General features: G+C 41.7%; 1 protein-coding gene across 1 annotated transcript in view; it reads left to right on the top strand.

Annotated features, from left to right (window-relative positions):
• Positions 1-17,072, top strand: part of LOC100136270 (zinc transporter 6) — an 80,185-nt gene that overhangs the window by 22,945 nt on the left and 40,168 nt on the right. Inside the window, exons 5-7 of the mRNA XM_021613015.3 lie at positions 9,527-9,569; positions 10,083-10,148; positions 16,653-16,733. Of these exons, the coding sequence (XP_021468690.2) occupies positions 9,527-9,569; positions 10,083-10,148; positions 16,653-16,733 (190 nt within the window). The remainder of the gene's footprint in view (positions 1-9,526; positions 9,570-10,082; positions 10,149-16,652; positions 16,734-17,072) is intronic.

Below are 17,072 nucleotides of genomic sequence, written 5' to 3'. Positions count from 1 at the left end.
GACACAAGCCGTCTACTGTCAGGGAATGCCGACACCCCAGACAAACACATTGGTTCATCGTTCCACGGGAACGGACAGTACACAGCGTACCATCATGTTCTGAATAATGGCCAAATCTACTTTGCTCCCTATTTGACTGAATCGCTTAGGAGTAACAAACACAAGTCTAACATCTATCGGAAACTGCTAAACTACCTGTTCACTACCCTCCTGTTCTCCGGGGATGTGCAACTCAACCCTGGGCCTAACATCACCGAGCCATCGATACTCAGTGTAGTGGGGAGCAGTGGATGGCCGCGGAGGCGGGTGATTGCTATGCTCCCATGGTTTCTCTCGAGGCACCCAGCTCAAAGAGGAAATGTAACTCTCCAAACATATCCAAGTCGCTATATGCGATCCTTGACTCTGCTCTCGGCACGCAAGCTGTTTCAATTAGTTCCCTGCATCCAGTGCAAGCGGAAGGGATAGTTAATTGCACTACCGAACTGCCCCTAATCAAAATGGCCTAAACCCAGCTTCCAGAAAACAGTGAAAATTGTACTATTTTCAATGTCATTCACACTCGAGTCATCTGGGACCCACGAGCTAAGCCCGAGGGACTACTAGGGGGGATTTGAACATTCGCGGTGTCATTCCAGGAAGTGATCAGAGACATGGCTCCATAAAAACTCTCCATCAGCTGCTTTGATTGTGCCTGGCTACAATGTTTTCAAGAGAAACAGGATTGAAGGAAGATGAGGGGGTCTGATGATTTACATTAAAGAACATATCCGACGTAAACAAATTGAGTGGTCATGTGATAATGAACTAGAATTTATTGGCCCAAATGCTACTGTCTCCCCAAATGTCTTTTACCCTTATTGGAATGTATAGACCACCTTCCACCAAACGTGTGTTCTTTTGATCAATTTAATAACATGCTTAAGGAATGTTATTTTGGGAAAGAGGTCATCTTAATGGGAGATTTTAACATTCATTATCAAGACCAGATTTGTAGCAAAACCCTCAAACGATCACGAATACCTTTGACCTTACACAGCTAGTGTAAGGTCAAAGGTTGATCTGGTGTTCAGTAATAAACCAGAGAGAGTTACTAAATCATTCAATATGGTTACTGGCCTGTCTGATCATAATCTGACACTTATAGCCATAAAGCTTTCCAACAACAGGTTTAACCTCTACTGTTAGAAAGCCTGATCAGCTCAGAACACCTAAGAGTGATTTCAATTATTTTGAAAATGCAATTAAGGGAATTACCTGGAATGATCCCTTGTTCTATACAGGTGTGGAAGCAGCTGATAGTCAGGTTTTTCTATCCACAATCAGGACTACAATAAATGGCTTCCTAAAGAAAAGAAAATCATCTAAACCTGGCCAAAAGACTACTCTTCCTTGGCTAAATGGAGAAATAATGGAGACGGATGAAAGAATGAGATTATGCTCTAAAGCCTTAAAGTCCAAATTAGAGTATGACTTAGATTTACCATGTTGAGAAATAAGGTGATGAAAGAAATCAGATTGGCCAAGGCAAACAGTTTTTATCAACATGATTATTGAAGCAAATTGATCTGGGAGAAGATAATAATTAACCTTTCTAGGCCAGGTGTTCCGCTAGTGGAACCCCTCGACAACATTCCGCTGAAAAGGCAGTGTGCGGAATTCAAAAATATGTTTTAGAAATGTAACTTTCACACATTAACAAGTCCAATACAGCAAATGAAAGATAAACATCTTGCTAATCAACCCATCGTGCCCGATTTCAAAAATGCATTTACAGTTAAAGCACAACATATGATTATGTTAGGTCATAGCCAAGTCGAAAAAAGTCAGTCACAAAAAAGCAGAAATATAGATAAAATGAATCACTAACCTTTGATGATCTTCATCAGATGACACTCATAGGACATCATATTACACAATACATGTATGTTTTGTTCGATAATGTGCATATTTATATCCAAAAATCTCAGTTTACATTGGCGCCTTGCGTGCAGTAATGTTTTATTTCCAAAACATTCTGTGATTTTGCAGAAATACTAATAATAAACATTGATAAAAGAAACAAGTGTTATTCACATAATTAAAGATAGACTTCTCCTTAATGCAACCGCTGTGTCAGATTTTAAAAAAACTTTACGGAAATAGCATAATCTGAGAATGGCACTCAGAACCCAAAACAACCAGAGGAATATCCACCATTTTGGAATAAACAAAGTTCGAAACAACACCATAAATATTCACTTACCTTTGATCTTCATCAGAAGGCACACCCAGGAATCCCAGTTCGACAATAAATGACTGATTTGTTCCATTTATGTCCAAATAGCCACTTGTTGTTAGCGTGTTCAGCCCAGTAATCCATCTTCATGAGGCGCAGGCACTTCATCCAGACGACAACTCGAAAAGTTCCGTTACAGTCCTTTAGAAACATGTCAAACAAGGTATGGAATCAATTTTTAGGATGTTTTTAACATAAAACATCAATGTTCCAACCGGAGAATTCCTTTGTCTTCAGAAAAGCACTGGAACAAGAGGTAACTCTGTCGGGAGCTAGCGTCATGAGACCAAGGCTCTCTGCTAGATCACTGACTCCGAGGTCCCATGAGCCCCTCCTTTTTATAGTAGAATCCTCATTCAAGTTTCAAAAGACGGTTGACATCTAGTGAAAGCCGTAGGAAGTGCAACTTTATCCATATCTCAATGTGTATTCGGTAGGCCAAGCTTTGAAAAACTACAAACCTCAGATGTCCCACTTCCTGGTTGGATTTTTCTCAGGGTTTTGCCTGCCATATGAGTTCCGTTATACTCACAGACATCATTTAAACAGTTTTAGAAACTTCAGAGTGTTTTCTCTCCAATACTAATAATACTATGCATATATTAGCATCTGGGAAAGAGTAGGAGGCAGTTCCCTCTGGGCACATTATTCATCCAAAAGTGAAAATGCTGCCCCCCCCCCCACAAAAAAAAAAGGTTACAGGGAAAGACTACAGTAACATTGCAGAAAGGCTAGAAATCAATGTGAATGACAGTCTTAACACAGGATGCAGTCAAAATAGCAACAGCCTTCAATTCCTGCTTTGTTGACTGTCAAAGTACTGACAAAGAACCCCTCCACTGGTTTCTTGGGCTCAGCGTTAGGGAATGACACTCACCCAGTCTTTATCATAAGGGAGGTTTCTGAGTCAGAGGTGAACAAGGTGATTATCTCACTAAAGAACTCTAAAGCCAAAGATGTGTTTCGGCTGGACTCTACCTTTCTTAATAACTACAATGAGTCCCTCATTGGCCCCATTACTAAAGTCACCCAGTCTATTTATACCCAGTCTATTTCCCAGGGTACTGAAGTTGACCATAACAGCCATCTTTAAATCCAGTGACCCTGCTGATGTGAGTAACTACAGGCCCATTAGTATAGTACCTGTGGTGTTGAAGGTTGCTGAAAAGTGTGTAGCAGAGCAACTGACTGCCCACCTCAACAACAGCCCCTTCACATTACGCTACATGCAGTTTGGCTTCAGAGCAAAACACTCCACAGAAACGGCCAACTGCTTTCTTCTGGAAAATGTGTCCAAGATGGACAAAGGGGGCGTTGTTGGGGCTGTATTTCTAGACTTAGGGAAAGCTTTGGATACTGTTAACCATGACGTTCTCATCACAAAACTGTCCAAGTTCAACTTTTCCCCCGATGCCATGATGGATGAAATCATACCTTGAAGGCAGAACCCAGTGTGTCAGTGAGTAATGGAGCTATCTCCCACTCTAAGCTATGATGTGGGCGTGCCCCAAGGGTCAATACTGGGACCCCACCTGTTCAGCAGATTAATGATCTGCCTTCTGTCTGTACTTGGTCTGAAGTTCAAATGTATGCAAATTATAGTGATACCTACTCATTCCAGGGTTTTTCTTTATTTTTCAATTTTCTACATTGTAGAAAAATAGTGATGACATCAACACTATGAAATTACACATGGAATCATGTATTAACCAAAAAAAGTGTTAAACAAATCTCTCAAGATTTTTCAAAGTAGCCACCCTTTGCCTTGATGACAGCTTTGTACACTCTTGGCATTCTCTCAACCAGCTTCATGAGGTACTCATCAGGAATGCATTTCAATTAACAGGTGTGCCTTGTGAAAAGTTTATTTGTGAAATTTCTTTCCTTAATGCGTTTGAGCCAATCAATTGTGTTGTGACAAGGTAGGGTTGGTATACAGAAGATAGCCCTATTTGGTAAAAGACCAAGTCCATATTATGGCAAGAACAGCTCAAATAAGCAAAGACAAACTATAGTCCATCATTACTATAAGACATGAAGGTCAGTCAATCTGGAAAATTTCAAGATCTTTGAAAGTTTCTTAAAGTGCAGTCACAAAACCCATCAAGCGCTAAGAAGAAATTTGCTCTCATGAGGACCGCCACAGGAAAGGAAGTTTCAGATTTACCTTTGCTGTAGAGGGTAAGTTCATTAGAGTTACCAGCCTCAGAAATTGCAGCCCAAATAAATGCTTCACAGAGTTCAAGTAACAGACACATCCCAACATCAGTTGTTCAGAGGAGACTGCGTGAATCATGCATTCATGGTCAGATTTCTGCAAAGAAACCACTACTGCCTCCCGGGTGGCGCAGTGGTTAAGGGCGCTGTACTGCAGCGCCAGCTGTGCCACTCTGGGATCGCGCCCAGGCTCTGTCGTAACCGGCCGCGAGGTCCGTGGGGCGACGCACAATTGGCCTAGCGTCGTCCGGGTTAGGGAGGGGTTGGCCGGTAGGGATATCCTTGTCTCATCGCGCACCAGCGACTCCTGTGGCGGGCCGGGCGCAGTGCGCGCCAACCAAGGTTGCCAGGTGCACTGTGTTTCCTCCGACACATTGGTGCGGCTGGCTTCCGGGTTGGATGCACGCTGTGTTAAGAAGCAGTGCGGCTTGGTTGGGTTGTGTATCGGAGGACGCATGACTTTCAACCTTCGTCTCTCCCGAGCCCGTATGGGAGTTGTAGCGATGAGACAAGATAGTAGCTACTAAACAATTGGATACCATGAAATTGGGGAGAAAACGGGGTAAAATTCCCCTAAAATAATAAAATAAAAGAAACCAGTACTAAAGGACACCAATAAGAAGAGACTTGCTTGGGCCAAGAAACACGAGCAATGAGTCCAAATTTCAGATATTTGGTTCCTACCGCCGTGTCTTTGTGAGATGCAGAGTAGGTAAACGAATGATCTCCACATGTGTGGTTCCCACCGTGAAGCATGGAGGAGGTGGGATGGTGCTTTTCTGGTGACACTCTGATTTATTTAGAATTCAGGTTACTTAACCAGTATGGCTACCACAGCATTCTGCAGCGATACACCATCCCATCTGGTTTGCCCTTAGTCCCAATATATTTTTCAACAGGACAATGACCCAACACATCTCCAGGCTGTGTAAGGGCTATTTGACCAAAGCATCAGATTACCTGGCCTCCACAATCACCCGACCTCAACCCAATTGACAAGGTTTTGGGTGAGTTGGGCCGCAGGGTGAAGGAAAAGCAGCCAACAAGTGTTCAGGCATATGTGGGAACTCCTTCAAGACTGTTTGGAAAAGCATTCCAGGTGAAGCTGATTGAGAGAATGCCAAGCGTATGCAAAGCTGTCATCAAGGCAAAGGTTGGCTACTTTGAAGAATCTGAAATATGTTTTGATTTGTTGAACACTTTTGTTTTTTGGTTACTACATGATTCCATATGTGTTATAGTTTTTATGTCTTCACTATTATTCTACATTGTAGAAAATAGTGAAAATAAAGAGAAACTCTTGAATGAGTAGGTGTGTCTAAAATTTTGACTGGTAATATATGTGCATGCAAAGAGCTGCACAAGAACTCACTACTGTAATGGTCCAGGTTACAAAGTGACTCATGTTTGTGTTTTTTAAAATGTATTTTTAATTTTTTACATTGAGACAGTCTGCATGTTGTTCACAAAAAGGGCAACTGAAGCTACTGAGCCAGATGTCTGTATCAGAAGAGAATCTCCAGGTGGTACCCAATTTGAAGTGCCTTGGCATCATACTTAATTCAACCCTCTTTTTTTAAAGCAGGTGAAAAGGGTAACTAAAATAACCAAGTTCAACCTAGCTAATTTCCGATTCATATGAAATTGACTATAGAGGTAGCAAAACTGTACTTCAATGCTATTATACTCCCCCACTTAACATACTGCTTGACTAGTTGGGCCCAAGCTTGCTGTTCAACATTAAAACCCATTGTCTGTCTACAAACAGGCTCTCAAAGTGATTGATGGAAAGCCCAGTAGCCATCATCACTGTTACATCCTCAGAAAGCATGAACTTCTGAGTTGGGAAAATCTTGTGCAATACACAGACGCATGACTTGTATTCAAGATTCTACATGGTCTGGCTCCCCCTCTACTTAGTACTTTTGTTAAACAGAGAACCCACACCCATGGCAGCAGATCTGCAAGGTCTGCCATGAGAGTTGACTGTATTGCTGCTTTCCATGTTGTCTGTACCTTGTGAGGTGTGAAAACACTTTGTTGCTTTTTGTGCTTTTTCTCTGTCTGCATGCTACTTGTTGCTTGTCTTATGTTGATCTGTCTGCATGCTACATGTTGCTTGTCCTATGTTTCTCTGTCTGCATGCTACTTGTTGCTTGTCCTATGTTTCTCTGTCTGCATGCTACTTGTTGCTTGTCCTATGTTTCTCTGTCTGCATGCTACGTGTTGCTTGTCCTGTTTCTCTGTCTGCATGCTACTTGTTGCTTGTCCTATGTTTCTCTGTCTGCATGCTACATGTTGCTTGTCCTATGTTTCTCTGTCTGCATGCTACATGTTGCTTGTCCTATATCTCTGTCTGCATGCTACTTGTTGCTTGTCCTATGTTTCTCTGTCTGTTTGCATGCTACTTGTTGCTTGTCCTATGTTTCTCTGTCTGTCTGCATGCTACATGTTGCTTGTCCTATGTCTCTCTGTCTGCATGCTACATGTTGCTTGGCCTATGTTGCTCTGAATGTGCTCACTGCTCATTGTTTGTCTGTATTGTAATTGTTTTTAATAACCTACCCCAGGACTGTGGTTGAAAATTAGCCAGCTGGCTAAAACCGGCACTTTTACTGAAATGTTGATTAATGTGCACTGTCCTTGATAAAAAATATATTAATAAACTGATAAAAAGGGGAAACCTAGTTATTTTTTATTTTCTTTGATTCATCTCTCATTCATCCTCCTGTGGATTTTATATGGCGGTTGGTAACCAACTTAAGGTGCATTACTGCCTCCAACTGGACTGGAGTGTGGACCTCCCATCCTTTAATCACCTACGTGGGTATATGCTTGTAAAAACCAATGAGTAGATAAAGAGACGGGGCCAAGTTATATTTTAGCGCCTGGCTATGCAAACGCTAGCAAGCAGTTTGAATAAAATTATTGATTAACATGTATATGTCTATTAATTTTTTCAACATGGCCGGTTTGGTCAGCATGTTAGCATTAAAATGGCGACACACTGCATCTGTCCTAACAGATGCAGTGTGTGGTGAATACAATGCGTGGTGGATGTAAAAACACTGAGCTGATGTTTCCTGATGACAAATATCATCCTGTTTTGTTTTGGTAAACATTGTCAATCTTCTAATCGTTGAGAGTGAATAGCCAATGCTCTGCTCCAGGGCTTATCCGACTTCATCATTAATTTACCAATGGTCCAGTCTAGCCTGTGTCCTCCCTGATGTTATAGTACATTCACATGATTAACACCTAAAGATGAGACACCTGTACCACCACAGTGGATTTATAGGATTGGGTCACTGTTGAAAGGCCATATGGGATAATGACTGTATAAAATAAATTATTTAAATACTGAACTATATTGTATGATCCAAAAAAATGAAATTTTATGATGATACAATTTCTCAGCAAAAAATCCCCATAACATCAAAGAGCCACCACCATATTTTACAGTGGGTATGGGGTTCTTTTCTGCTCATGCATTCTCATTTTGGCAACAAACCCTCCACAGGTATGCCTGGCCAAAGAGCTCTAAATGAGAATACATAAGCAGAAAATAACCTTCTGTAAAATAAGATGGTGGACCTTTGATGTTATGGGGCTATTCTGCTTGTGCTGGTCCTGGGGAATTTTTGTCAACAACCTGGTTGCATCTGCCAGGAGGCTGAAACTTGGCTGCAAGTAGACCTTCCAGCAAGACCATAACCCTAAGCACACCTCAAAATCCACAAAGAAATGGTTAGTTTGCCACAAAATCAACATTTTGTAATGGCTATCTCAGTCTCTGGACTCCCTTTGAAATCCTTTAGTTTAATATTAGAGGGCAGTCCATAAGTGCAGACGAAGGATATGGAAAGATTCTGTATGTAGGAAGATCCTTTCCAATGGGTTCTCCAGTTAGCATAAAACATTTTAGAACAAGGCTTAGTGTCGTTAACCTCACAAGGTAAGGTATTGAAAACAGGGGTGTCAATAATTTTGACCTCTACTTTTTTGAGAAATTATAATTACTAGTTAACTATCTTTCTCTGAGCAATTGTATTAGTATATCATTTAATATTTTTTTCATACATTCTAGCTCAGTATTTGAATTATTTATTTTAGTCATCTTTGCTCATTTTTATCAAGGGTATCAATCATTTCTGACCCCACTGTATATTCCTGTGTGCTCTGGCAGAGTGCTGAGCCGTGACCATGGTGGCGTGGTAGGTACAGCACAAACCAAGCTCAATCAGTCCGATAGATCCCCTGGGCCAACGGCTAATGGTCGGTCGGCGTGTATCCTGAATTACATCACCTCAGTTTAGCCAACATGGTAGAGCAGTGTGAAAACAAAATGTTCCTCTCCATGCAAAGCTTTGCTAATCTCCTCCATCATATCCAGCTTACATAAAGCTGGGTTTGCAGTCCGGCGGATATCACTCTGCCTCCACCTTTGTTGCCTCCTGGTCCTCTAGCCTACTGCTGCTCTGCTCTACACTGCCCCCTAGAGCTGGGGAGTTTGACTGTGAGAATGGCACGGCACTACTCCCTGTGTTTTAAAGTCTAGATACATTGGGAAGCAGTAGGAGGCTTTATACTGGGTCAGGCTTGCTCATTGAATCTATTAACAATGACAGGCTGTGTCTGTGTATATGCGTGGGAGTTGGCATCTTAGCTCAGACACGACAGCTACACTGTCATCTCTACTGGACAGGAATGGCACAGTTTTGGGGGAGGGAATCCTTGGCAACCAAAGGATATTTATATTTTGTCTGTGAAATGGCTGGTACACTAAGGTTGTATTGCAGCTGATTTATCATCATAGAACATTTGTCTTGTTGATTGGACAGTAGGGCAGGTTAAATTACGGTTCATCTCATCAAGATAGTCTATATGAATTAAACTGGTGTATTGCCGCTATCCCCTTCATACATGTTACAATGACTTTTACAGAGCAAAAAAGTGTTTTCTTAATTTCTATTAGAATCAATTCAAGTAATATATAGCACTCACTGATCATGTTTTTCTCTGTCATTTCAGCCTTAACAGCATACACATACCTCACCATCTTCGATCTCTTCAGGTGAGTAAATGGGCATCCTGGGGAGCATCATGTTTTATCAGCACTGTCTAAAGGAAGTTTTATACGAAGCTAAATATTGTACCTAACTTGTGTTGAGCTCTTTTTACTAGAGTGCAATTGTTTGTGTTGAGGTGTTGTTAGTCATGATGATTTACAGTTCCCGTCAAAAGTTTGGACACCTACTCATTCAGGGGTTTTGTAAATTTTGTACTATTTTCTACATTGTAGAATGAAGACATCAAAACTATTAAATAACACATGGAATCATATAATAACCCCCAAAAATTGTTATACAAATCAAAATATATTTGAGATTCTTCAAAGTAGCCACCCTTTGCCTTGACGAAAGCTTTTTTTGGTTACTATATGATTCCATATGTGTTATTTCATAGTGTTGATGTCTTCACTATTATTCTACAATGTAGAAAATAGTAAGAATAAAGAAAAACCCTTGAATGAGTAGGTGTGTCCAAACTTTTGACTGGTAATGTATGTGTACCTGTTGGCCTACAGTCTGATCACCTGTCTGCTGAGTTCCTGGGTGGCCATGAAGAAGCCTAGTCAGCTCTTCTCGTTTGGGTACGTCCATTAGCATACTGATTCTACAGTAGCCTGTTTTCTAAAATGATGACCTCCACTGTTATTATTTATTTAAAAATGGAGTCATTTGATGATTATGTTTCCATTCATTGACTTGTATTGATTTATTAATGTCTACTGGATTTTTTTGGTGTATGCTTTAATGTACTGTATGTGATACAACACTTCCATTCCCACACATCTTAGGTTGTTTAAAGAGGCGCTAAACTTACAAATTCCCTCCTAGGCATTTCCGGTACTCATCAAGAAAAATTAGAATTGTGTGGTTCAATGTGGGTGTTATGTTTGCTATATCATATCCTGGCAGTAATGTTTGTCCCCCTTCAGTCACCGTACCGAATTGCTTAGCAACCGGGAGAGGCAGCAGGACATCGTGAACATGATTGGTCAGGGAATACTGCATTTCCTGCTTTCTAGATGTAGTTGTCTTTGATAAATTTGGTGTTTGTGATTCTAACGTTAGTTCATGAATGAATACCCAAGCCGTTTTTAAAAAGCAACTTGTTTTTTCAACATAACATTTTCTTGTGTATGGATTGTTGTTTAAACAAGTTTGAGGTGCTGCATACTAATGTTTAGTTTGGATGTCTATAAATTGAATGCGCGGGTTGATTCTGGTGAGCGATTGGATAGTGTGCTCTGCAGCATACCGGGCATCTGTGATCTGGATGATTTGATTACTGCCAGCCAGGATTAGACTGTGCCAGGCTTTGGTCCTGTGTGGGCAGGATTGAAATCAGAACCCAACCATGATGTAAGTGACATCTTCAGTTACACATCTCACAAAACCCAGTTTTGGAATATACTGACTTTATGACCAAAACTATCCTACTTACACTTTTTGGTCAATTTTGGCACTGGAATAAATGTTTGACACACCCCTGCGAAAAAAAAATATAATTAACATAATAGAACAATTTCCATCTATATCTGCCTGTTTTGGCAAGAGACCTGTTTTTTTGGCATGTGCTGTGTCTCTATCTACTGCGTCCTCCTTCCGCGTCTGCGGTGGAAGTTTGTCAGACCAGGAGACATCCTGAAAATCGGTCTTCTCACGAGGAACAACATCTCCACTCCGCTGATCCTCAAAACTGGGGCCCCACAAGGGTGCGTTTTGAGCCCTCTCCTGTACTCCCTGTTCCAACTCAATCATCAAGTTTGCGGACGACACTACAGTGGTAGGCTTGATTACCAACAATGACGAGACGGCCTACAGGGAGGAGGTGAGGGCCCTCGGAGTGTGGTGTCAGGAAAATAACCTCATACTCAACGTCATCAAAACAAAGGAGATGATTGTGGACTTTAGGAAACAGCAGAGGGAGCACCCCCCTATCCACATCATCGGGACAGTAGTGGAGAGGGTAGTAAGTTTTAAGTTCCTCGGCGTACACATCACGGACAAACTGAATTGGTCCACCCACACAGACAGTCATGAAGAAGGTGCAGCAGCACCTCTTCAACCTCAGGAGGCTGAAGAAATTCGGTTTGTCACCAAAAGCACTCACAAACTTCTACAGATGCACAATTGAGAGCATCCTGTCGGGCTGTATCACCGCCTGGTACGGCAACTGGTACGGCAACTGCTCCGCTCTCAACCGTAAGGCATTCCAGAGGGTAGTGAGGTCTGCACAACGCATCACCGGGGGCAAACTACCTGCCCTCCAGGACACCTACACCACCCGATGTCACAGGAAGGCCATAAAGATCATCAAGGACAACAACCACCCGAGCCACTCCCTGTTCACCCCGCTATCATCCAGAAGGCGAGGTCAATACAGGTGCATCAAAGCAGGGACCGAGAGACTGAAAAACAGCTTCTATCTCAAGGCCATCAGACTGTTAAACAGCCACCCCTAACATTGAGTGGCTGCTGCCAACACACGGACTCAACTCCAGCCACTTTAATAATGGAAATTGATGGAAAAATACATCACTAGCCACTTTAAACAATGCTACTTAATATAATGTTTACATACCCTACATTACTCATCTCATATGTATATATTGTACTCTATATCATCGACTGCATCTTTATGTAATACATGTTTCACAAGCCACTTTAAACTATGCCACTTTGTTTACATACCCTACATTACTCATCTCATATGTATATACTGTACTCGATACCATCTACTGCATCTTGCCTATGCCGGTTTGTACCATCACTCATTGATATATCTTTATGTACATATTCTTTATCCCTTTACACTTGTGTGTGTATAAGGTAGTAGTTTTGGAATTGTTAGGTTAGATTACTCGTTGGTTATTACTGCATTGTCGGAACTAGAAGCACAAGCATTTCGCTACACTAGCTACATTAACATCGGCTAACCATGTGTATGTGACAAATAACATTTGATTTAATTTGAAATGTCTGTAGCGACCAAACAGTTTGGGCTAATATGATAACCCCCTTTTCGAAGTTGAAGCTTTAAAAATGAATGGTTGTAAAGTGCCTTCAGAAAGTATTCACATCCCTCTACTTTTTCCAGATTTTGTTGTTACTACCTGAATTGAAAATTGATTAAATGTAGATTGTGTGTTACTGATCTACACACACTGCCCCATAATGTCAAAGTGGAAATATGTTTTAGACATCTTTAAAAATTAATAAAAGATTAAAAGCTGAAATGTCTTGAGTCAATAAGTATTCAGCCCCTATGTTATGGCAAGCCTAAATGAGTTCAGGTGTAAAAATGTGCTTAACAAGTCTAAGTTGCATGGACTCACTCTGTGTGCAGTAATAGTGTTTAACATGATTTTTGAAGAACCCATCTCTTTATGGGGTAGTTATTCAAACACATGAATTTCAAGCACAGATTCAATCACAAAGACCAGTGAGGCTTTCCAATGCTTTGGAAAGGTAATCTATTGGTAGATTTTAAAAATAAATAAAAGTAAGACCTTATTCATGACACTTTAGATGGTATATTAATCCACCCAGTGACGACAAAGATACAGGCATCCTTCCTAACTCAGTTGAAGAAAACCGTTGAGGGATTTGGCCAATGGTGATTTTAAACCAGTTGCACAGTTAAATGGCTGTGATGCAGTGCATTTGAAAAGTATTCAGACCACTTGACATTTTCCACATTTTGTTACGTTACAGCGTTATTTTAAAATAGATTCAATTGTTTTTCTCCCTTACCAATCTACTCACAATCCCCCATAATGACAAAGCAAAAAACAGTTTTTTCCAAATGTATAAAATAATAAATTCAAGTATAAAATGTACATAAGTATTCAGACCCTTTACTCAGTACTTTGTTGGAGCACCTTTGGCAGTGCTTACGGCCTCGATTCTTCTTAGGTAGGATGCTACAAGCTTGGCACACCTGCATTTGGGGAGTTTCTCCCATTCTCTGCAGATCCTCTCAAGCTCTGTCAGGTTGGATGGGGAGTGTCGCTGCACAGCTATTTTCAGGTCTCTCCAGAGATGTTTAACCGGGTTCTAGTCCGGGCTCTGGCTGGGCCACAAGGACATGCATTGTCTTGGCTGTGTGCTTAAGGTTGTTGTACTGTTGGAAGGTGAACTTTTGCCCTAGTCTGAGGTCCTCAGTGCTCTGGAGCAGGTTTTCGTCGATCCTGACTAGTCTCCCACTCCCTGCCTCTGATAAACATCCCCACAGCATGATGCTGCCACCAGCATGCTTCACCGTAGGGATGGTGCCAGGTTTCCTCCAGACGTGACGCTTGGCATTCAGGCCAAAGAGTTCAATCTTGGTTTCATCAGACCAGTGAATCTTGTTTCTCATGGCCTGAGAGTCCTTTAGGTGCCTTTTGGCTAACACCAAGTGGGCTGTCGTGCCTTTTACTGAGAAGGGGCTTCCATCTGGCCACTCTACCATAAAGACCTGATTGGTGGAGGGCTGCAGAGATGGTTGTCCTTCTGGAAGGTTCTCCCATCTCCACAGAGGAACTCTGGAGCTCTGTCAGAGTGACCATCGGGTTCTTGGTCACCTACCTGACCAAGGCCCTTCTCCACCGATTGCTCAGTTTGGCCGGGCGGAGAGCTTGAGGAGGAGTGTTGGTGGTTCCAAACTTCTTCCATTTAAGAATGATGGAAGTCGAGGCCTCCAGGGTGGCGCAGAGACTCTGGGTTCGCGCCCAGGCTCTGTCGTAACCGGCCGCGACCGGGAGGTCCGTGGGGCGACGCACAATTGGCCTAGCGTCGTCCGGGTTAGGGAGGGCTTGGCCGGTAGGGATGTCCTTGTCTCATCGCGCACCAGTGACTCCTGCTGTGGTCCGGGCGCAGTGCGCGCTAACCAATTGGTGCGGCTGGCTTCCGGGTTGGATGCGTGCTGTGTTAAGAAGCAGTGCAACTTGGTTGGGTTGTGTATCGGAGGACGCATGACTTTCAACCTTCGTCTCTCCCGAGCCTGTACGGGAGTTGTAGCGATGAGACACGATAGTATCTACTAAACAATTGGATACCATGAAATTGGGGAGAAAAAGGGGGTAAAATTAAAACATTTAAAAAGAACGATGGAAGCCACTGTGTTCTTGGGGACCTTCAATGCTGCAGACGTTTTTTGGTACCCTTCCCCAGATCTGTGCCTCGACACAATCCTGTCTCGGAACTTTTTGCTCTGACATGCATTGTCAGCTGTGGGACCTTATATAGATAGGTGTGTCCCTTTCCAAATCATGTCCAATCAATTGAATTTACCACAGGTGAACTCCAATCAAGTTGTAGAAACATCTCAAGGATGATTAATGGTAACAGGATGCACTTGAGCTCAATTCCTCATAGCAAAAGGTCTGAATAATGTAAATAAGGTTTTTCTATTTTATTTGTAATACATTTGAAACCGTTTCTAAAAACCTGTTTTCATTTTGTTATTATGGGGTATTGTATGTAGATTTATATATTTTTATTTATTCTATTTTAGAATAAGGCTGTAACGTAACAACATTTGGAAAAGAGAAGCGTGTCTGAATACTTAACAAATGCATTGTAGGTGAAAACTGAATCAACATTGTAATTTAGGTTAGTATTGTGGAGTAACTACAAAGTGAAAAGAAGGAAGCCTGTACAGAATAAAAATTCCAAAACATGCATCCTGATTTAAGTAAGGCACTAAAGTAATAGTGCAAAAAAAAAAGTTTTGGCCTAAATACAAAGCATTATGTTTGGGGCAAATCCAGCACAACACCACTCTCTTAATATTTTTAATCATGGTGATGGCTGCATCATGTTATGGGTATACTTGTCATCGACAAGGATAATAACCTAAAACACGAAGCAAATATACACTGGAGTTACTTACCAAGATGACATTGAATGTTCCTGAGTGGCCTAGTTATAGTTTTGACTTCAATGGTGTTGAAAATCTGTTTCAATACTTGAAAATGGCTATCTAGCAATGATATATATATATATATATATATGGAAGTAGTTTAGTGCCCCAAAAAAGGGGTTAAATATGGGTACAAAATATATATATATATATATCTATCTTAGATGACTTAGATACAGGACAGACACTTCAAAACACACTTAAGATACTTAAAAAAATAAAAAATACTATCTGTTTAGACTCTGGACTAGAGGTTAAGCTCCTGACCTGTGTTGATGGCCGTGTGTTTGTTTGCCCGTGACTGACTACAGTCGCGGTACGGTCTAGCCTTTGTATGTTTGTGTGTGTTGTCCCTAATCATCTCATACACACAGCCTTTGACACACCATGCAAGCTGTTTTTATCGGGTAGAGCTCTGTTTGTTTGGCATAGGGCTCTGTGGGTTTGCTTTTTTTCCTTTGACCTTAGGGTGTTGAGCAGTGGTGGTTGCATAGAAAGCTGCTTTTCAGCTTGATTTGGCCCTAATGTGCTCACTGGGCCAGTACAATGGGTCAGCCACTGGACAGATTATCTCATTTCAACGGAGCAACTCTCCCTAACCCTTCTGTCTATCCAGCTTTCCCAGTGCAGCATGTTACTAAACATTGACATGGGGACAAGGAAATAACCAAATTATGTACATTTACAGATGAAAACTTCTTACTTCTGGTCTTAACAGTGTACCTTTTATACACTACTCGCTTCTACAATGTATGGAACCATATCAGTGTGGCACTATTGATGAGCAATTTTAAGTCATTATGGAAGTGTTTTGTGTTCCACTTTCTATGTTCTGGATACAGTAGGATTTTCATTAATGCTTACAGAACGGACACAGAGAATTGTGCTATGCATCATATCACTCATTCCCAAAACCCCTGTGTTGTATGTTGTTATATTCATGTACCTCTGTTATTGTTGTACATAATGTTTATTTTTATCTGTCTGTTGGAATTTTCATATCAGACAATGAGATCAGTGACAATAAAACATTTGAAAATGATATTTTCAAGCATCCTGGTAGTCTTTCAGTAGCTCAAATGAAAATGTATGGTACAAAGCACATGATCTCTGTCAGTCGTGTATTTTCAGTTATATTTGTTTGCTTGATTGCTCACGTGTGTGTGTGTGTGTTTTCCACCAGGTTTAAGCGACTGGAGGTCCTTGCTGTGTTTGCCTCCACGGTGCTGGTGCAGCTGGGCGCTCTGTTCATCCTGAAGGAGAGGTAGGTGGAACCAGGGTTTACCCCTGTTTTGGGACACGGGGTGGGGGACGGGGGCTACTGAATATTTCAGAGCTGTGAGAATGTCTGCTTGTGCCCACACCTAGGGCCAAGGCGATCAGAGCCAGGGTTTATCCAGAGGTCACTGCTCAGGCAGGCGAGGGTTTTAGGAGGGGGGGTGCTGATGACGGCGCAGTCACTACCTCTTTTCACTCGGCTGCCAACTAGTACATCGACCATGTGTGTCCTATGTAGGGCTAGTGCAGTGTGTTCGGGGGGGTTGTGTTGATGATTGTAGGACATTTCAGCACTGTGGGAATGTTTGTTCGTACCTATGTCCAC

The sequence above is a fragment of the Oncorhynchus mykiss genome, chromosome 1 (genome assembly GCF_057628025.1).
Source record: "Oncorhynchus mykiss isolate SJ-2025 chromosome 1, ASM5762802v1, whole genome shotgun sequence".
NCBI classification, from domain to species: Eukaryota; Metazoa; Chordata; class Actinopteri; order Salmoniformes; family Salmonidae; genus Oncorhynchus; species Oncorhynchus mykiss.
The sequence above is the reverse complement of the archived record's forward strand: the minus strand, read 5'-3'. Positions and strand labels throughout refer to the sequence as shown.